At 44.6% G+C, this 21,426-nt stretch overlaps 2 protein-coding genes across 19 annotated transcripts in view; one reads left to right on the forward strand and one right to left on the reverse strand.

Annotated features, from left to right (window-relative positions):
• The window catches only part of FHIP1A (FHF complex subunit HOOK interacting protein 1A), a 95,845-nt gene extending 84,854 nt beyond the window's left edge, over nt 1-10,991 (forward strand). For all 13 annotated transcript variants that reach the window (XM_048071723.2, XM_048071719.2, XM_066996732.1 and 10 more), the window contains one exon: nt 1,430-10,991. In XM_048071723.2, the coding sequence (XP_047927680.2) occupies nt 1,430-1,680 (251 nt within the window). In that variant the 3' untranslated portion in view covers nt 1,681-10,991. The remainder of the gene's footprint in view (nt 1-1,429) is intronic.
• The window catches only part of GATB (glutamyl-tRNA amidotransferase subunit B), a 49,791-nt gene continuing 34,673 nt past the window's right edge, over nt 6,309-21,426 (reverse strand). For 2 of the 6 annotated variants that reach the window (XM_048071747.2, XM_048071749.2), the window contains 3 exons: nt 20,959-21,037; nt 15,364-15,498; nt 12,304-12,780 (listed from right to left, as the gene is read on the reverse strand). In XM_048071747.2, coding sequence (XP_047927704.2) covers nt 12,652-12,780; nt 15,364-15,498; nt 20,959-21,037 — 343 coding nt within the window. In that variant the 3' untranslated portion in view covers nt 12,304-12,651. Of the gene's footprint in view, nt 8,588-8,724; nt 10,013-12,303; nt 12,781-12,815; nt 13,405-15,363; nt 15,499-20,958; nt 21,038-21,426 lie in introns of those variants that run through there. The other 4 variants (XR_010831501.1, XR_010831502.1, XR_010831500.1 and 1 more) reach the window with 4 other exon arrangements.

The raw sequence follows: 21,426 nt of genomic DNA on the forward strand, positions 1-21,426 counted from the left end.
GTGTCTCTAGTAGACAGAAATTTGTAGAATAACAGTATGAATGATTGATAAGTCTGGAGTTGGAAAGGTTTTTTGAAACTCGAGAAAAGTATAACTCTGTTAGATGATTAAGATTAAAATTTCTTTTGAGTAGTTGAAAGCGTACAGTGATTCCACAATGCCGGAGGAGAGCTACAGGAAAAAAACCCGAGCGCAGAGCTGTTGAACAGAGGAATTGCTCTGCCACAGGGAGGGAGGCGTTCACCTGGGGTACCCCCGTTAGCTGCTTGCAGATGTTTCAGGAAAAGGTTCATGTAACCTGGGACTGAATTGTTTTAGTATAAACTGCATGTGCTTCAAGGGAAACCTCTCCTTAATGCAGTCTTGTGGTGTTGGGCTTATCTGCAGTACGTGAGTTAATCTGAGAGGGTGGTTTTTTGTTTGTTTCTTTGGTTGGTTCCAGGTTTTGTGTGTGTGTGTGTAATGATTTGCTTATACAACTAATGAGAACATCCACTTGTAAGTTAGACAGGATGCTGTCTGACTGACATCCTGGCCTCAGTGACATCTCGTGGCAGGGAGTTCTGCAAGTTAATTTTTCTTTGTAAGGTATTTATTTCCATCAGTGTTAAATTTTGTCACCTTTTTAGTTTCACTGAATAGCGTTTAATTAAAGTGCAGTTCTGCTTCAGGATGAAACAAGGAGCACTTGATTGAAATTTAAGTGCTGCTGTCTCTGTAATTCCATGCGTCCTGATGTTTGAGCCCCGATCCCCTGAACTCTGGCATCAGAGATCATATAGCTCTCTATGCCGTGCAGATCACATGGTGGTTTTCACTTGTTCTTTTTTCTTCTTTTTTTTTAAATACTTAGCTGCTTTACAGGGAGTATAAGTAAGTATAGTTGGCAGGAGCTACAGTTGTAGAAAAATCAAACTTTCAAGTTTTTTTCCCTTAGTTTCTAGCTTGCTTCAAACTCCTGTGGCAATTTTGATAGCTTGGCTTCAAGCCCACTTACACAGTGATTCATGGGGGGAGGAGAGAGCCAAGTGGAGCCGAGTGGTATTTTGATCTGGGGGAGGGCCAGAGTATAGTATTTTAAACTGAGGAAACCATGCTGGGTCTAATGGTAGATATTATCTATTTCATAAAGTAAATCCATATTACTCTTTCCCTTGATGACTCTTCTGCCCACATATTTCTCTCATCAGAGCTGCAGCTGAATAATATATAACCTGGGGAAAGATGGCTAATAAAAAATGCAATAGAAGCAGGCCATGTAGAACTTAAAAACTTGGGATTAGTGGAGTATCTGCCTGTGCAGTCCAGGTACTGTAAACTACAGCTCTGAACACAATCCTTGCAAACTGCGTTTGGTTGCTGTACAAACACTGTGTGCTTAACATACTAAGTCTTTTTTTTTTCCTCCCCACCCTCTTCCGGGCTTTAGGTAACGTCCAGCACGGCAGCAGCACAGGGAAAGGAACGAACCTCTCCGAAGCTTCCCCGGCTGTACTCCAGCCTTTCCTGGGACATAAAGGAAAAAAGGGCCTGGCTCATCCCGGCCTTCCTGCGCACGTGAGGAATGCTGTCCTGGCAGCTGCCCTTTTCCCGGAGTTCCTGAAGGAGCTGGCAGCTCTTGCGCAGGAACACTCTGTTTTATGTTACAAAATACTGGGGGATTTTGAGGATTATTATTAGGAGGGTTTTTAAACATGGTTTTAAAATGCTTTTGGAGTTTAAACAGATTTTTTTTTAATGCAAAGCTGCTTACAAAAGAAGGTTGTACTTCAATATTTCCTGAAAATACTTGATTTGGAGGGGGAAGAGAGAGACAAAATGTCATTCCACATTACCTTATGTTGGGTCTCATAATTTCCCTCTGTGCTACATAACTTATTTTAGAGATTCCTGATACCGCTCTTACTGCAGCTTCCTAGTTCCTCTTCTCTTTATGCAGCTGCACTTCTTCAGTGTCACTGATTCCTGTTGAATTTCTGCAATAGGCACTTGTAGGTTGGCTAAGAGAGGCAAACGTTTTAGCTTTTTTTGCTCCAGAAATATTCTTCTCGAAAGCCTGTTAGACAATGGTTTGTCTGGAAAAACATAGCTCCATGGACAAAGTTTGGGGTAAAATCTGCACAAAATCCCTTTCTGTGAGGGGCTGTGCTTCTCCATGTCTCTGCCCTCCTCCCCCCTTCCTCTCCTGTTCCCTGAGATGGGGTTCTTACCAGTCCACCTCTGAACAGCCCTCTTTAACTGGTGGCTCAGGTTTGTGAATTCAAGTGATCTTATGTGTGTTAAACCCATGACTAGCCGAAAGCAGGTGCCGGACCCTACACATACCGTGTTGCCTTATGTTGCAGACAGATCTGCAGCTATCAGCTGTTGGTCTTTGAAGTCAAATGAACTGTGTAAGTGGATGTGGATTGCAGACTGCCTGGAATTTTCCTTGCAGTTTCTCAGCATTCTTTGATAACTACTGCATTGCTACCTAAACTCTCAAGCATGCCTTATTTAGTAAGATTTGCACAAAGTACAAAACAAAACGTGTCTATGCAAGTGGTAATTAATTTGTAGTTTGTTTTTATGCTTATTTTAATAAGCTAAGGAAAGGTATTCAATATCTTTCGGTAGTATTAAAAGGACAGCAGGCTGGTTTTGTCTTTTTTTTAATGAAAAAGGTTGGCTTGCTCCTGAAAGCTGTTCTGTTTTATTGTTCATTTTTTTGGTTAAGGGAAAGTTGAATACTGTTTGTTTACTTTTAATTAGGTGTTGACTTTTCCTAATATTGCACTTTCGGGATAGCGAGGGGAGGACCAGACTATTCACCAGCTGCAGGAAAGGAAGCAGTAACAGGGAAAGCTGTCTGCTGGTGACTAACTGCTCGAGAAAATTCTCTTCTGTGAGTAATGGGCTTCATTAGAAGAACCCAAGCATGATGAATTGGTGCATCACCACTGCATTCCATCTTATCTCAGTAGCATAATTGTGCTTCCACTTTGCTGTAGCTGGCTACATAAAGGGGTGTTTAGTTCAAGAAAGCCTTAAAACCCCTTTTTCCAGGAAAGAAACTTAACAGCCTCTCCAGAAAACCTGAAGAACCAGAAATCAGAAATAACATTTGTGTGTGTTAGTTCTGCTCACTGTAATTCCATAATACTGGGATACTTCAGTTAATCACATCCCAATTTCCATACACGCCTTCTCAGAGATTGCTTGGGGAAAGCTTATGATAGTAAAGAACACTTGGTTAAAAACAAAACCACCCCAGAAGAGTGTAATTAATTACAGGTCAATTCTTGTGGACCTTGCTGTGCAATTTAAGCTCCTAAATCCTTTAGATGCTTCTGAAAAAATTGTACCTTTCATCTAGAACTGTGAGAAGCATTCATTGTCGGACTACTGTAGGCAATTCTAATGAAAAAAATCCCGAAGCGTACCTCTAACAAAATCACCTCAAGAATTTCCCTGGGTCTGTCTTTGCTTGTTTGCTGTACAGTCTTCACTTCGACCATGGCTGGGGGCCATGTTGCTTCCTGGCTGATTCTCTGGTTTGCTTTCACTTCTAACTTGTCTATTTTTTTAAGCACCATTGCATTGCCATCCTGTAAATCACCTTCTGACCTCCACGTGGCCCTGTTTCACTTCACAAGCTCCTGTGGAAGCTGAAGCCAAAGCTGTGGGTTTTTTTTTTTTTTTTTTTTTTTTTTTCCCTTAAATCTCAGTTATCCAGCCTTGGGAGAGCTCTTCCCTTCTCTTTCTTTTTTCCCCTGCATTGCTGTTGTGAATGAGAGATGAGCTAATTAAGATACTTTTTGTCATCCTGGGAAATGGTGGGCTCTTCCTCTGCTCCTGCTATTACCCAAAGTGCTGTCTTTCACGCTGTACTCACGCTGTCTTTCATGCAGGCCTGGCCTGAAGGAGTTTGGTGGCATTGTGTGTGGAGAGTGTTTCAGCATTGCAGGTGTAGGGCAGTGCGTGCTGTGCTCCTCGCCTCTTCTGGTAGGAATTTTGTGAGCAAAAGAAATCGTACTGAATAAACATGATCAGCTCACTTCTAGTGGTTCAGAATCATGTGCTAAATTGCGGAAGTAATCCAATCGTTTTTTAAAGGAGGATTCCTTAAAAAAAAAAAAAAAGAAAAAAAAATTCTGCAGACCGGTGCTCAAGGCAGCGAGCTTACTATGTGAACACTCCCTTCCCTTGTTTTTATTCTGAAACAACAATCTTTGTTTGCTGGGTAGGAGTGATTTCTTTTGAGATTGTTAATTTTAACTGTTGTTTTCAACAAACGTGCGAAGTCATGGCAGTGTTAATCTCAGCAGGGCTATTAAGCTACATGGGGATTTTAAAATTTGGACTGCTCAAAAAAGCACCTGTAAATTTGAGAGAGGGGAGGATTTTCCCTCCTGGAAGAGGATAAATAAAGTCAGCTGCAGGAGGATAAAGACAGCCTTTGGAGTGATGTGGAGGACTTCTTGCTGAAAGGTCACAACTGTTTGTACACAGTGTCCCCCTGTAAGAGGGAAACCTGTCTGTCGGCACCCCAAAAGGAAGAGGTGGAGGAGTGCAGTGACCCTGGCTCAGGACCATAAAAATGACCATTGTTTGTGTAATGTTGTATTTCTTGGTTCCTGAGCGGAATCGGGCTTGCAGCTATGACTCAGCTGTGACAGAAGTATAATGTAAGCACCCAGTGAAAAAATATTGGCAGGAATTACATCTTCCTGTCTTCAAAATGCAGAACCGGTGATTTATCTTGAAGATGTTGATCCTTAGAGATGAATCACCTTTTTGTGCGTAAGTTCTTCAGCTAAATGCTTGTTTAATAAGGTCCTTCCCTCCAGTTAGATAATGTATTATCCCGTCTCTCACCACTGAGACATCTTTTTTTCAAAACAACAAAAAAAATATTAATAAATTATGCCTCTGGTCTATGCAGTCCAGCTGGTACACCGCTGGAGGACACAGTGTTACGTTGCTCTTTCCAGGAGTGAAGTGTTCCACGATCCGGATCTCCCCACGTCCATGTGTGTGTCGCTGGAGTAGTCCCCTTCTGCACGTTGTCTCAGCATCGGTCACGAATGAAGTGCCCTGGGGTTGGCAGATCTATTCCAAAACCTGCAGGTGGTGGCTCAGTGATACCAAAGCTAATTTCCAGTCTCCCGTTACACGTTTCAAACTGTGAGTGCCACATTTTCAATGATGCAGCATTTCAGTGTGGTTTTAAGCTGTTCTACTCTAGCAAGGAATCTTTCCTGCTCTTTCAATATGTTATTTTCTTGCAACCTACCTATAAGGTGAACGCTTTGTGTCTTAAAACAGTTGCCGTCATTCTCTTTTACCTTTGACCTGTTTTGGATGCCCTGTAGTTTAGGCTCAGCGCACGCACATGTTTCCTGTTAATTGGGCTAATGTACCCAGCAGCCTTCATTCAAGACAGCATCACCCTTTGTGTGTCATGATCTCTGAATATACGCATCAGTTGCAATTCGTGTGCTGTGATGTTGGCCCTGCTTATATTTGGCCTTTCCCCTACGTGCCCTAAATGAAAATCTGGGATTTTAAAGGAGACCAAGGTGTTCATTGGCGTTGCAGTTCCAGACGTGAAAGATGCACTGCCTTGTTTGTGCGGGTAACGTCTGGACTTCATGCACTTGCCTTTCAGACTTGCTCTGATGTTTTTAACAAGACGTAAATTTCCTGGAATGGAAGAAAACCCCAGTGATTGGGGTGGGCTAGAGACATGAGCAGGAGCCTTGCTTTTGAATGGGAACAGAGCTGGCAGACAGTAAGGCTGAGCGGTGTTTCTGCCATCAGCACAACTCTAATTGCTCTTTGGCCCAGGCATGATGCCTGAGTGGTCTGCACACTCCTTCTGAGAAAAACATTTGCAAACAAACTTACAGCATCCTGCCGAGTCCAAGGATTTAGGTTCAAGAGGTTAAGTCCTATTTACCAAGAGAAACGGACCATCTAGCACAGCGCACAAGCGTTCGCTCCCCTTTTGTGCGCTGTGCTTATGCCTCGCAGAAGGTTTCATGCTTCAGGAAGGTTTTTCAGCTCCTCTAGGAAGCTCTAAAATCTCAGGGTTGGGAGGAAAAGGATGGGAGCTGTGTGATTTGGCGCGGTGAAATTATGTCATTGTATCATTTAAATTTGTAGCCACAGCTCCTGTTTGAGGGCAGCTTGATTTAATAAGCAATTTACTGTGCTGTATTTACTGAAATTGCTATGTCATGCCTGCAGTTTTTATGACAGCTCCTATTAAGTTTGTAACATTTAAACTGCACCTGCAGTTATAAGAGAATACTGGCATTTTCTTCTTTCTTTTCTTTTGACTCCGATGCCTCTGGCACAGTGCAGTAACGTTGCTGCTGTGTCCAGATCTGATTTAGCTAATTACAGTATGTTCTTCCTTGCACGTTTTGAATGTTTCCAGCAGAAACAGGGTACCTGACACCCAGGCTGCGGAGGCTAATGAGCAAACCAAAGGTAAAACACCGCAGATTAGCAGGGGGCACTTGCATCTGTGTGAAACGCAGAAAAAATTTACATTTGTGTTGTTCTCACTTAACAGGGACCAGAAAGAAAAAGCTTGTGGCAAACTTGAAAAAATGGATCCGACAGTATCCTATGGTAACTGTCCAGTTGGGTAGCGCTGCCCAGTAATGTTTTGGACCAGAACTGTGTGAAGGAGAGTAAAAATTGCTCCTTGTTAGCGTGGTGCCAGATTTGCATAAATAGGTATGCAGATAATAGGACAGCAGTGCCAGCTGTCAGACCGAAGGCAGCCACAGAATGCAGCGCTACTTCGGTGACTTTGTTAGCTGTGAAAGCCCGACTCTGAGTAAATGTACTTAATTTTTCAGGGGCCCCCAGCTTTTCTGAACACGTTGTGGCCCTGCATCAACATACTTCATTTGTTACATGCTCAGTTGGAAGCCTCTTATGTATGAATAGGAGCATTACTTGTATTCTTAAATGTGTAGGTACTTAGAGTGGCGTTTTGTTGCTGACTGTGCAAATCTTCTTTTTGTTCATTGATTATAATGGTTCTTGTGTGGCAGCTGGATTAAATTAAGACTGAAGTCTCTGGGCTTAAAGCCCTGATGGAACTTTTGTGCAAAGGCTGCAGTTCTCAACCAGATAACTTTCTCTGGCGCTTCGGCAGAATGCCTGCATACAATTAGGTATTGTGGACTGAATACCTGCAAACTTCCAGTTCCAATGAAGCCAATCCACAGCAGCTGTATTTTATTGCAGTCTGCTTCAAAAGTAACTAGCTTGGATTCAGACCAAAAAAATAACGAGTTAAATCCAGGACAGCTAAACTGCGTTTGGCTCAGCGCTGCTGTGGCAGCTTGGCCAGGGCTCGGACAAAATGCCATCCTGTCTGTGCTCTGAGGGCTGGGAGTGGTGCTGGATCTTGGCACTCCCTGCTGCACCTTGAGCCGAGGCCTCGTGCCGCTCCAGGTGCTTCCCGGTGTCCAGGCGCCGCTTAGCGTCGGTCTTAAAACTCCAGCGCAGTAACAGCGGTGTCTGAGCACCTCTAAGACCAGTCTGAAAATACAAGCTTCAGGAATGAGGAGGCAAAATCTAACTTGCTGGTGGTTATGCCAGCTTCATGGGTGTAGCTGCTTTCGGTAATTGAAGCTGTGGTCGATGTGGCAGTCTGTCAGGAGAGTTCTTGCTTTGGGCTTACACGTAATGGCTGTGAGTGGAGGGAGCGCTCCCCGGGGTGAAACTGTTGGCCCTTGAGTGCACTCGCTAGGACAGGCTTGTGGCAGCGCGAGCTCTGCAGCCCCAGCCCCAGGCCGTCCTCCAAAGGCTGCGGTGACGAGGCAGTGGATGTGGCCCGGGGCGCTTGGCTGCCTGTGTCGGGCACTCTTTAGGGGGGAGAAGGCATCACATGAGATGGAGTCACTTGGCGGCTGTAGGTTGGTCCTCAAATGCAGGTGGATAAAGGGAAGGACAGGAGGGTGAGGGCCCCTCTCAACCTGTGCATACAAACAACTGTGAAATGCCTGAAGGCCCCACAGGAGATCTGGGGGCTGGGACTAAGTGCCCGTGAGGGCTGGCTCAGCGCTCAGTTGGACCACACACAACTGCATTGCCCCCTGAACTGAACTCGCATCTCTCTTGTCTTGTGGCAGCAGCCGGGCACTCCTGCTCCCCACTGAATCTCTGCTGTAGTGCAGTTAAATTCAGGCTGTGCAGCCAGACGTGGGCCGTGTGTTGGAGCACAGTCAGAAAAGGAGGAGCATTGCTGGCGACTGTGTTCCTCCTGCAGTGACCCCTAATTACTGGTCTGGCTTGGCCCAGAGACTCTGGTTGGAGTTTAAATTTGCCATCACGATGGGCAGAAAAACACACAGCAAATCACAGGCCTTGACAACTTCGGATTTGGGATTTTATTGCCTTCCTCACACTGTGTAGCAATATCATTCTCTCTTTCTCTGTGTTTTATATGAAAGTTTGCCACATCTTGTAGGGGAGCAGGGAAGAGATTTGCACCGAACAGCCAACCCAGTGCAGGCAAGCTCCTGAGCGTCCGGAGGGATAAATCTTGACCTCTTGTCTGCGGCAGCTTGGTTTTACGTGCCTGTTACGTGAAGCATAATATAACAAACTTTAGGGTATTTGTAAACAGCATTGCAAGGAAGATGCAGGCAATGAGGGCAAAAAGACCAGCGTGCTGTTCTGCCTTCTACCTCGAGCAGTTTGAGAAGAGAGAGTTGAGGGGAAAACCTAACTTGCTTAAGAGAAGAAAAGCCACTCTACATGTCAAGCATACACACAGGGCCATAAATTACTGAGAAAGTGCTGCTGAGGTCAGTGGTTGTGAGAGTGTGTAGGTAGAGGGGTGCTCAGAACAGAAACGAGAACATTGCAGCGTGCTGACGCCATGCCACAGGGTGGAGAGGGGCTGCAGTGAAATTGCAGTGTGAATACTCTAGCTGTAAATTTTTAGTTAAGGCTCCTATCATATGCTTCTATTTTTAACACAGTTAAAATTAAACTCTGCTGCCAAGGCTGAGCGCTAGAAATTGTTTCTTCGCTACTTCAGCTTTGCCAGCATCTTTTTTGTCAACTTTCTTCTCCTCTTGCACAGCCCCGGGTATGGGATACCTCAGCTATAGGGGATGGTAAGTATCATCTCTCCGCCTCAGGGGTGACCTCCTACGGGACTTTCATCAAGGGTTAGATGAGCTTGTCATGACAGTGTCTGGTGTCAGCTTTTAATTTGCGAGCATTTTCCTCGTCCCTCTGTTCATGGACGGCTACTACTGAAAATCTGCACGAACCTGTCCTTAACTCACCCTGCCTGATGCTGTTGCACAGATGGCACCTGCACTCAGTAGCTCAGGGAGCCCTGTCGTGGCTAAGCAAGGCTTACCAGTTAGGGGCAAAGCCTCCACCTTAATTCTTGAGTTCCTAGCCTTGATACAACTGTGTTTAAAACAACCTCCTGGTCTGCAGCATGTGCTGACACTGAACACTTCAGCGGCAGGTTCTGCATTTTATCTTGCTGGACCTACCTGTCCTCCGGTTTTGGGGGGTGGCTGCTTTTTTATTATTATTTATTTAGTCTTTGCAATAGCAGATATTGAATTCCTTGAGGCTACTTCTGTCTTTTAATGTGCTTTGCAGACTATTGCTATACAAAGCTAAGCCAAAGCTGCTCTTGTGCTCAGTATAAAGTTTACTTCTGGGATACTTAGAATTTGCCTTTAGCTCCATTTAGGACACAGTGAGGTGGTGGTGGTGGTATTTAGGCTGATGTATCAGGCCCTTGGCAGGCATGAATTTTGGTTGTATGGGTTTGATCAAGATGGTGTTGCGTGACTGACGAGCCCTTTACCGCAGGCTGCCCTAGTCAGAACCACGTCAGCTGGCCACGCTGAGCTTTCTTACCTCTAGCTCCTGCTGCCAGCTCCGACTGCTTCGAAGCTGATAGCTGGTATCTCCACGAATGTTAAAAAGATCCATCATCTTGAACTCCTCTGACTCAAAAACACTTCTCTTCCTATCATAAAGAAATTTACATTTTGTGTGTGTCTGCAGAAGACTTGTTTAAAAATTCAACAAGTTACTGGTTCTTAATATAGTTCAAAATTTATAGGCTGTGGCTGATCTTTACCTTCCCTCAAAGAGAAAGAATATTAAAATTATCCCTTTCTGTCTTACTAGTTATCCATTGTGTCTGGCAGGTGGAGGTGAAAAATAGGTTGAGATTTAGAGTAAATCCAATTCAAGATCTAATGCTGTACTCATATAGAACTTGGCTCATGATTTTTAGTAGATTTTGTACTGTATTAGCAGTCTAATTATTCAGGAAAAGAGTGGCTACGAAGTTAAAACCATTGAAAAAAAAGACATTTACCAGCAATAGCCATGCTACAGTAGTGGAGAGCCTTCCCTCTCTTAAATACAGCTTAATTATTACTGTCCCAAATACAGTGTAGTGCTTTTCACCTCTTTATTTATTTTTCAAGAGGCACCCACTACTATAGAGGATAAACTCAGCACAACAGCATCAAGCTGTGCAACAAAAAGCATTAACCTTGGAGGACAACCTTTTGGAAACAGTTGTGTTTTTTACACCCAGGAGTACCTTTAAATTAGGATTTGAGATTTCACACAGAAGCCCTTGTGCCTTTTGGTTTCTTCCTGCCATGGCAGGAGTTGAACAGACCTCCAGTTCTAAAATGTAAAGTTTGCTGTATAGTCTAAACCTTGTATTAACTGAAAGCTTACCTGAAAACTTACACCACTGTGTAAGAGAAAATGGTACTTCTTGCTCATGCTATGAAAACTGATAGTAAAAGCCTTTGTGTGATTGTCAGGCTACAAGAAAATCCTGGTTTTGTGTTTTTGTAAGGGTCACGGTTTTTGATTGCGACCATGTTACTGCTTTTTGTCAGCTGTATGACTTTTTAACTGTAAAGATATTTTTATGTGAATTCTGGGTATACATTTTGTTCATTAAATGTATTTGAAAGCCATGGTTTTTGTCTGTCTTCTAATTCAGAGGTCAAAGGAGAACCGTGAGCCAATTTGTACAGAAATTTTCTCCTTGAGACAAACGTTAGCACTGATACTCATGAGAATTAACTGCCATCAACCTAGCTTGAACTAGCGTTGCAAACATTACCTCTGCAAAAGGTGACTAAAATCCCAGAATATACCTTCTGCATGTCTTCTGTGGCAACATGTGCCCTGGGGGCACCTCTTCAGGAACAATTCTGAAGAAGCATCTCTGGGGTTGGAGGTAAATGTGGTCTTTAAAATGTACCATTGAGCAGCCTCCAGAAGGGATGTAAGAACTCCAGAGAGACCCCTGGTGCTAAATGGGAGTTCTTGCCCTCCTAGATGTAAATCTGAATGGCTGCCCCTAGTTGGGCCTCTTGTTAATGGCTCGATCAGCTAAAGGATTTAAACATGTCAGTGAGTTGGGAAGGGGAACTTAACTCTAGGGCCGTGGACTTCAGTGGGTACTTGATGCTAGGGGCTGCAAAATGGAAGGTATAAAAAGCAAATGAATAAACCAAAATCAGCATAAACCACTCTCTGGGATTAATGAGTGGAACAGACCCCGGAACCCAGCTGGATCCTGCTCGTTTTTGGTAAGCTAACAATGTTCAGTTTCCTCTACCATGTGGCTGGAGTTCCAAATGAGAGCAGACAGCCCTGCGCCAACACAGCACGCGACTCTGGGCTTGGAGCATTTGCATGGGAAACACAGGCGTGAGTTCTCTCAAGCAGAGAGAAAACCAAACCCGAGTGAATGGGCTCTCCCCGGAGCTGCTGCACAGAAGACGAGCGATGCTTTTCCCCTGTTGGTTGTGTGGGGCTATAAGAAGCACAGCTGCTACTCCGAACCTCACAGGCCCAAAAGGTAGGTGAGTCTCAGAAGGGCTCGGGTACACGTCAGTTATGAATTGTTCAGGGCTGCATAGCCAAAGGAGATGTTTTGGGCACATACAAAGAGGAGGCAAGCAAATAATCTGACACCAGTTCCTAGATGCAGGCACTTGATAGCTGTTGGTGGCACTAGCCTCAGGCACCTCACTTAAGCAGCTAGTGACTGTCTTGTCCCATATGTCAGAAACCAGGAAGAATGAGGACAATGGCACTTTTTTTAATTCCCCCTTCTGCTAGGCGTGCAGGCACATGTGGCCATTCTTAATTAGTGCTAGGTGTTTTGATCACATCTACTAGTGCACTCCCACTAACTCACAATGGGTTATTAGTAAGTCCCACCAGATTTATGCATTGAAGAGCTGTGAATTGCCCATCTCAAGAAGCTAGAAGAGCTCAGTTTACACTTGCTTTATTACAAAACTAATGAATACAACTTACGCTCTGTATACTCACAGACTTCTCTGGGAACTTGTTCCCACTGGCTGTGTGTAGATTACATTTCTGAATGCCCCACCAAAGTGGGACATGTAAACAACTCCATCATCTTCTGTTGAGGTGGTCTTTCACTCATCTGCCTTTGGCTGACGCAGCTGGGGAAGGCAAGAAAGTAATGCTCCTTGCAGTATAACCGACCTGGGGCATGTAATGCTGACACACAAGGAGGCACCACAGTTCGTTAGCAGTGAACCACGCAGGACGAAGCGTGTCTTCTGTAGACAACTGTGCAGTTTTCCCTTGTGGCTACTCTGACAGCTTCTTCTCTAATATTTGTTTCACCAGAACAGGATTGGATCGGCCTTGGGTTGCTCTTTGAACCAGTCCAATTAACTTATTTACAATTTTTTGATTTCCTGCTTTTATCGCCATAACCTTTAAAAAGAAAAGATAAACACCATTGTTACTGGAAAACAGCATCTTCGCTCATTCACAGCCAAAGTATGAATATTTTTGTCCTTTAAGACAAAACCTAAAGGTTTGTCCTTTGTCCAGCATGGTTGAATACTATATTTTGGGGCAAAGTTGTTATTTATAAAAACTGCCTTCAACTTTGCAATAAGTTCCTGCTCTGCTCCCCTGAGAAAACAGCAAGTCTCTACAGCAGCAGGGCCTTACAACTAATAGAAAGATTTGTTCTTATTGAAAAAGCCAGACAACATTTTTGGATGTAAACAAGGTCTGCAACTTGAACAGTGACTTCCTGGAAGACAGCAAGAAAAATGAGAGGGACTTCTTTTTGCTAATAGCCTCTATCTTATGTTTTCTTCAATATGCTGGTCAGGTATAATAAATAATTTGCATTGAATCACAATCTATTTGATACTTGTGAAGTCCTTCAAGAGCAGACTCAGGTGTTTTGGTAACAGCACATTATTTCCTTTAAGTGAGGAAGTTTCCTTTGCAACAAAGCAAATATGGTCTCCTGTCAGAGGTGGTTTTTTGATGCACACTTACCTGCAAAACATCAAGGCCATGTTTAAAACCTAAGTAAAGAAACTGTGAAAGAAAAGCGTTGAAAAATTTACTTTGGGGCATTTTTAAGCAATATGCTACTGCTGAAACACAAGCTTCTGGTCTTCATACTGTTTGAGTGGCAGGAAGACATTCCCTACATTGTCAGAATTACTGGGCAAAACACGATAGCTTCAATTAAACAGGACGCTGTATTTACAGACATTAAGGGAAGGATGGCTAACATATGAACCACCAACTGTGACAATGCTAAGCACAAATGCAAATGTTGCTGCTCATTAGGGTATCTGAATTATTGGCAGGCTAAAATCTTCTCTGTAACGTCACAGTATGGAAAGGCCTCATTACTCCTTACATGCTAGGAATTCCTTATACGGGGGAGAGTACGGTACAGCCTAGACGCTGCGTTTTCATAAACTGCTTGGTGTTGGTTTGAACAACTTTGTCTAGGTTAGTTCTTTTTAAAGAAAGTTGCTATCAGAAAGCAAGGCATACTTTTCTCCCCTGGCAAGTACTCGGCTAACTATTTTGTCATGTAAGCTCTCGCAGCAATTTGAAGTAGTGAATTACAGGGCTTCAAGGCAGCTTTTGCTGTAGTGAAAGATCACCTGGAAAAAGGAGGAAAGTGAGGCCATTCTACTGCATTTGGCTTGACTCAAACAGGGGAAAGCAGAGAGGAATTACATTCTCAGCCAAGGCATTATTATTGAAACGGGAGTATAGTTATGGACCTTCAGCTTCTGCACTTCCCAATCAGTTCTAATGTTCTTTCTATCCACACTTGTGCTTCCGTTCTAGTCAGAAAATACAGGAGCACTTTTATCAGGCTCTGCAAATAAGTCAGTCTGATGGAGGTCACGCTGACCTACTGCAAGCTCATTTTCTTTATCAAAAGCTCTTGCGGAGCTGTTAGCATCCCCCAATGAGATCTGGGGTGGGTGGTACTGTTCTCAAAAGATGTTAATGTCTTTTTTCACAATGGCAAATGTATCTAGACAATGTTTATATTGGAAGCAAGCTATTCACTTCTGCTTTTACATTTTCACTCCACAGTACATATAAGCATTTGTTTTCATTTTGTTTTTTATAAAGCAGATGTTAGACTCTGTCAGGATTCCTTCCCACTCCTCCCCTTCAAGATCAACAAGTATTTTTTCCCCTTTTCCTGGCTCAGAGCTTGTTAGCCTGATGAGCCACACAGGCTGCTGCACGTCCTTTGATGGGGATGGGGAAGAGCTGAAACCCTGTCTTGAACACAATGCAGCATTTGTGCTGCTGCCACAGCCCAGGCGCAGGACAGCAGAGCTGACAGCAGCCCTGTTGCAGCACACGCAGCCCCCTGAAGCCACCGGTGCTGCTGCCACATGGGTCTGGCTCCTCCCCACCCCACAGACAGCGCCAGGCAGGACAGCAAGAGAGACTTGCCCCTGGCACTGAGGGAAGGTGGGGACACAGAGAAGAGACAGACACAAGTGAAATTTTGGCCCTGCTAGTTCTGATGTAGCCTCTAATCCCATAACTAATATACGCCTTGCTGGTGGATAGCCTCAGTCTTCAGATTCAGAAGTGTTGCACTGTTGCTCTAAGGTCTCAAGAAAAGACATAAAAATGAGAATTACGTGCCCAAATGGCTAGGTCAGGTTAAGGCCAGTATGCTGCATAGGTGAAGACAGAAGGAAAGCCCCGTAGCTTTGCTTTCTTGCATTAAATTTTTATGGTCTTGTAGAGTGACTTAGCACATTAGCCAGACTGGTAATTTCTTCTGCTGATCGTTTTGTGTAAGCTTCAATTTCCAAAGAAACACTGAGTAAAATAAGAAAGGAGAAGAAAAGCCATGATCATAGCTGTGCAGCAGCTTTAATGCTCCTATCCTGGCTCTAGAGCTCAAATACCAATTAAAAGAGAAAAGGCCATTTTAGTCCCCTCCTTTTTAGTGCCACAGCCTAACACAGTGCCCGAGCTTTCCAGCACCACCATAATCACCTCCTTTTCATGTTCATCAATCACTGCTTGGCAGATCTGTTCAAGCTCCTCTCGATCCTCTATCAGTTGAAGCTGCTTTTCTTTAACAATTTCAAGAGGCGTCTTTCCTTCTCCCTTCCACAGTTCCTCGAACACCTGAAAATCACAATGAGTGGCAAAGGTCAGTTTCTTTACATATCAATGGTATTTACATGCAGTATTTTAATTACAGAGCTAAGAAGTCAGATTTTAGTAGCAGCAAGAGCAGATTGTCTCAGCGTGAACAAGCCCAAGATTTAATCCTGCGCTGTGCTGAAAGAGCTCTTGTGCCTTCCCCCCCCTTTTCGGCACCCTGAAATCAATCGAAGCCTTTTCACTTCCTGCACAGAGTGCAGGTTATGGTTGGGAAATGGTGCTCTGCAGCCTGCCGCAGCACCAGGAGCTGCCCGCCAGCAGCAAGGATACTTGTTCCAAGAAGTTTGCCCGCTGCGGCCCCAGTGTACCTTCTGTCCCTCCTTTGGGCTGGAGCACGTGCTGCTCACCGCTCTGAGCTCTGCCCCCTGCTGCGGGTGGGCCCAGCGGCAGCCACCGCCACCACCACCGCGGCTGTTTCTCAGGCAGCACTCGCGCTTGTCTCACATTATGCGCAAGAACTGCCTGAGAGCAGTAAGAAAATGCATTTCCATGAGCGATGTCTCTGCACAGGAGCTGACGATTAGCTGACTGTTGTACTGAGTCCAATCCCAGGTAACTCATCTCATTACCAGCCCTCATCAGCAAGCTGTAATGAGGATACGTATGACAAAGCAGAAGAGAAATGGTGCCAGGCCGATTCCGCGCAGCAGCTCCAGCCCACCTATGCATCACCTCCAAGCACAGGGATGCTGGGTGAACCTAAGCCTCTGGAATAATTACTTCTTAATGCTAGTGTGTTCTCCTATGCCGTAGCAGGGCTATTGCCCTGGAATAAACTTGAGAGAAGAGAACATTTATTAAAAAACAATTTCCTTGGGCAGTCATTTTCTGTATTCCCTTTGCTCTTATTTCAGAGCTGTGGGAGGAGGGAAAGAAAACCCTTATTAAAACAGCTGCTTGTGCTTCATCCTGCTCTGAAGATATAATTGTATGTTTGGGCCACTGCTGTGTACCAGTATGGAAACGGATTTCACGTCAAAATCTCAGCAGTAAATACTCAATGTAGGATGGAGAAGAGGCTGGGAAGGGGAAAGGAGAAGGGCCATTCAAACCGCATGTTAAATAATTAGCAGGACAGCGAGACAACTTAGGAAAAATGGAACGTGTGGGATGGTACTTTAAGTACCCCAGCAATAGTCTTCAGCATGGAAGACTTTTCTGAAACGAAAGACCCTCAGTTAAACAATTCTGTAGCCACGACAGGTATGTAAGAACCATGTGCTGACACAATTCTTGTAAATAGAGATTTGTTTGCCAGCTGTGCCTCAAAGGATTTGATGATATCTTATCACAGTGCTGGAGACCCCGAGAGAGGGCAGCGACACAAAGTGCCTTGCTTTTCCCCCCATAAGAAGGTTAAAGGCAGATCACAATATTAAAGTTACCGATAGGCGGCCAGAGTTAGAACCACAATAAGTGAAGCTTTCAGCTGCTTACAACTAAAAAAAAAATCAATGCAGTATATGATGTCTTCTGCAAGACCTTCCTTCCAGTACAACAGAGTGCAAATCATTGTGCCAGTGCTACCTGGAACACCCCTAGAAACAAATACATGCAACAGAGATTCAACCAGTCTGCAGCAGTTTGCATTATTTTCTTTTTGCTGCACTCCATGGCCTAATTCCACGGCAGCCTCCACCTGCTCCTTCCTTCCCTGAGGGCCTCCTGAGGCACTGGGCCGGTACACCGCCCCTTAAAAGGAGCTCTGTCCTCTTTGCACAGCACAGCCCATGGCAAAACACCCTGGAGAGCCTGAAGCACTGCGCACATCAGAGGCTGGACAGTAAATAAGCCCCATCACCATCCTGGAAAGAAGCAGATGTGATTTTTAGGACTGGTATGTATGCAAGCAGGATGTTATGGGCTGCGGGAGGAGAAAATCTGCAACAAAAAAAATCTAAGCAGCCAAGCATGGCAGAGTTACCCAGGAGCAACTCATACATCAGGCTGCCTTAGACCAGGGGGCAGGACAGCTTGACAGTCACGGACACAGCTCTGCTTCCCCGCTAGTCCTCTGCCAAACATCTCCTGGCGCTGAGAAAAGCTTGCCTGTTAGAAACCTTCAAGGCACCAGATTTTCCCTGTGGCATCTGCATCACGTGTACTTTTCCATTTGGTAACAAGCATATCCACTCAGCTACTGGGGCAATAATGTTATCAAGGCCCCTGCTTGTTTACAGGTATGAAGGAAAGCAGAAAGATGTGGCCAAGCCCTGTCAAAGATGCACTTTAAAAAATGTGTTTCTCTACTTGGCAAAGAGTACACATCTAAAGAAAGCAGTTTAAAAAATGATTTCAACTCATTTACACAAACTGTCTGCACCAGAACAGTGGGATCAAATTATGAGGTCTCCAGAGCCAAAACGAGAATCTCAGGCCCCATTTCCATTACTGAAATCTCAGTAGTTTCTACTATTGATTCTTGCCTGAGCGTGATTAGATTTTAATGATGTTCTGCTCTCTCTACCTACACAGGCATAGCAGCGAACCATTGGTCAAGATGAATTAATCAGGACTCACACGTCTGGCTGCCACGGGCATCATATCAAACATTTTGCAACTGGTGAACATGCCAGCTGACTGCTGCGCCTGAGAACGGCTCCAACTGGAAACCCTATCTGCAGTGATTTGCTGCCAAAGGTGGGAGGGAAGCAGCAGGCAGCACCACTCGAGCCTGTTCTGTGGGCATCTCTCCTTGCCACTGATGGAAAGCCTTGATGCCTGGCAGTTGTCCCTCAGCCTCCGACAAAAGTGAGGGGCAGGCTGGGTCCAGTGCTCCAGATGGCGCAGCCGTAATTGTCAAAGCAGATGGTTCTGTTTAGGTTTGTGTACTGTGCTCATTTTCCTGCTATCTCCTTTAAAGGAGGGGTGCCAAGTGGGTGTGTTGAAGTTATTCCTATGTGGGTAACATATGCAACTGCATAAGCAAACAAGACCTGGGGGCCGCTCTGCTCCATGCCCTGCTCCAGATCCCTGAAGAACAGGCAATGAGGGGCTCCACGCTGAGCTGCTCCAGCAGGGCTCTCAGCAGCCACGGCCACTTTGCGCTTTCCTGGCCCAGGATCCGTCCTCCTCCAACGCTGTAACTCACAAGCGGGCCCTGATGCCACAGATGTACACCCTGCCAGCCCCACAAGTGAGGACTGAGGCCCCACTGAGGCGTACTGCCCAGCAGAGCGGTTTCAGCCCTAGGGAAGTTGCACCGGGACGTCCCACCATGGACTTGAAAGTGGTGCCTCAAGGCTCGCCAGGCCCAGGCCACGCTCGCCCCACAGCCCTGCGGCATGGGAAGCTGCTCCCCTGTGCACAGGCATGCCAGTCTGAAACCGCTTCGGAGACCTCTGGGCAGGATGCTGTATTTGATGGCAAGTTGGGCGTGAGCTCCGTAATTACCTAAGTGTTAATTATGCAAGCACACAGTGCCCTTTCCTTGGCATATGCATCCTACCATACAATATTCTGTGTCTATAATCAGCACTCGCGGCTTTTATCTGTCTGTGTTTCTAATGCCTTACACAGCAGAAACCAAACGCAAACCTCTTAAAAAATTAAAACTTTTAACGGCTTCCTGCTGTGAGCCGTGTATGTGGATACATGTCTGTGTGCTCACCCCATCAAACCCTTCTATCATTTCTAGTTGGATCTGTCTCTACCGCTGCAATTCGTTCCCCCCACCCCAAGTGCTGCAATTCATCTGCTGTTGTGTATATATAGCCCTTTCTGCCCTCGGGCCATCCAGTATCTCTGCCTACTGCTGAGAATTGTTATAAACATTTGTTATTCTTCTGACATCCAGGCAACCAAAATACTTTTCTAAATGCGGCAAGGTTCCTGCAGTTTGATAGCATCATTCAGTGATGGCAAACAGTACTGTTATTTCTCTGTGTCCAATTTCAGAACAGAGAGGACAACACGCACACTACGAGGAGTTTGTAATTAAACAAGAAAGGCATCTCTGAAATTCTTGACATTTCATAACCTGTCAGAAGTGCTGGCATACAGATATATCACAAGGAAAAACCTCCAGTAGAAGAGCATTAGTACCCTGTTTCTACCTCCACAAGGAAGCTGGGAATTAAGAATGGAGTTCTGAAGCTCCTCTCTGAGACGCAGACACCAAGCTGATGGGTGTCCCATTACCCCACAGGCACACAACCGCCCTGCACCCCAATGCATTTCCTGTTAATATTTTACGTTCTTTTTGAAGCTTTTACTTTTGCAACCTAAAATTTCCAAAAGCACATGCCTGAAGTCAGGCACTTAGACCTTGTATTTTTGGTGCCTATAATAAGCAACTGGCTATTCCGAGGAGCAGACCAACCACAAGCCCAGCTTAATTAAGAAGCACAAGAAACCCCCCAAAACCAGGAGGTTTAAGTGTCTCCAAGTAGGGTGAAGAGCCACATTTGCAACTGTTACTCTTGGTTTATAATCACGCAAAAGGTGAACTGCTCCCTGAACTGTTCCAAAGTTGTTCTTGGACTCAATTTGTGCTAAAAAGGTGGAAGCCAGCCCTGTGTATTTCAGAGTGTTAAACTCTTGAAAGCACACAAGGCAAACTAAATATCTTCATTAACAATTTTGCTGATGACCACCTGAGAAGAAACGGCCATCTAATGTATTTATGTAAAGGCCAATCACTAATTGAAAGAACAATGCATTCCACAAAGAACGTGAGATGAATGGCAGTTATTCCTTTTCAGAAAAGAACTCTGAATTTTGTCTATATAGACACAGACATCACAGTACCCATCATAAGCAGTTCATAACTTTAGAGATGAACGTGCCAAGTGCTGATTTTTCTGACTGTCCTGACAGGGGGAAAGCTGGCTTTACAGACAGTTCTTGCTTGAGACGCCAATAACAAAGAAGCTGGGATAAAAGAAAGGCCAGAAGTCTCCATGTGTGACTCATGGAGTATGCCAGATCAGACTTCTTTTTGTGACTACAATCAGGTAATTATATCCATTTCCATATGCTAATACTTGGGAATGTAGACCCTAGTATTCCTTAGCACACAGTAGCTGATACTCTCAGCTTAACTGCAAGTCAGGGATTAGTTCCCACTGACCTTTTGCTCGGGTCTGACTCAAACTACCAAACTGAGATCTAGTGCCTGGTTTGTTCAGAAGCAGAACTTACTTAATTGACTGCAGTTCACATGGTGAAAATGTACTGTTTGGTTTGTGCTCCCTTCTAACGCTGAATATGCAAATATATCTGTAAGATTATGCACACGAGGCATTTTCATCCGTTATATGTATACAGTATAGATGCAAGATTTATCCTTCATCAACACTCTGAATTAATTTCCTTTTAAACCGATGTACTGGTACACACTGAATATAAAATAGCTACGCAAATGGAGTAAGTGCCCACAGATTCAAAATAAAATTACAGTAAAGTCAAGAAGGTACTCACCTGCTTTGCTGCTGAAGCAGAAATTTCTTTTTTTTCTAGAAGATTCAGAAGGTCAGCTAGGAGAACAGAACTGACTGGGCTATGGAAAAAGGGGGCAAGAGTTACCTCAGAGAAAAGGATACGTAATACATCTAGGCTACTGTTGCTTGCCTAAACATCACACCATTTAGCATGACAAGCTAGTATTTTTCTCCATGATACACTATACTCAGCTTTGGTATTGATTGCCTGATTATGCCCTAACATTGTCACATTCCAGAGAAGGAAGGCACTGATTACTACTCTTAACTACACAGTCCTCTTCTCTGGAAAGCATTTGGTTAGCTTCATTCATCATGACAGTGTCAAGGCCTAAGTAGCACTGCCTAGGATAACAAACTTCACAGATAATAACTAAAACAGAAGTGAGCAACAGAGTGACACAATACTATTCTTGGTACATGAGAAAAGGAGCAATTTTGTTTCACC

The sequence above is a fragment of the Anser cygnoides genome, chromosome 4 (assembly GCF_040182565.1).
Source record: "Anser cygnoides isolate HZ-2024a breed goose chromosome 4, Taihu_goose_T2T_genome, whole genome shotgun sequence".
Taxonomy (NCBI): Eukaryota; Metazoa; Chordata; class Aves; order Anseriformes; family Anatidae; genus Anser; species Anser cygnoides.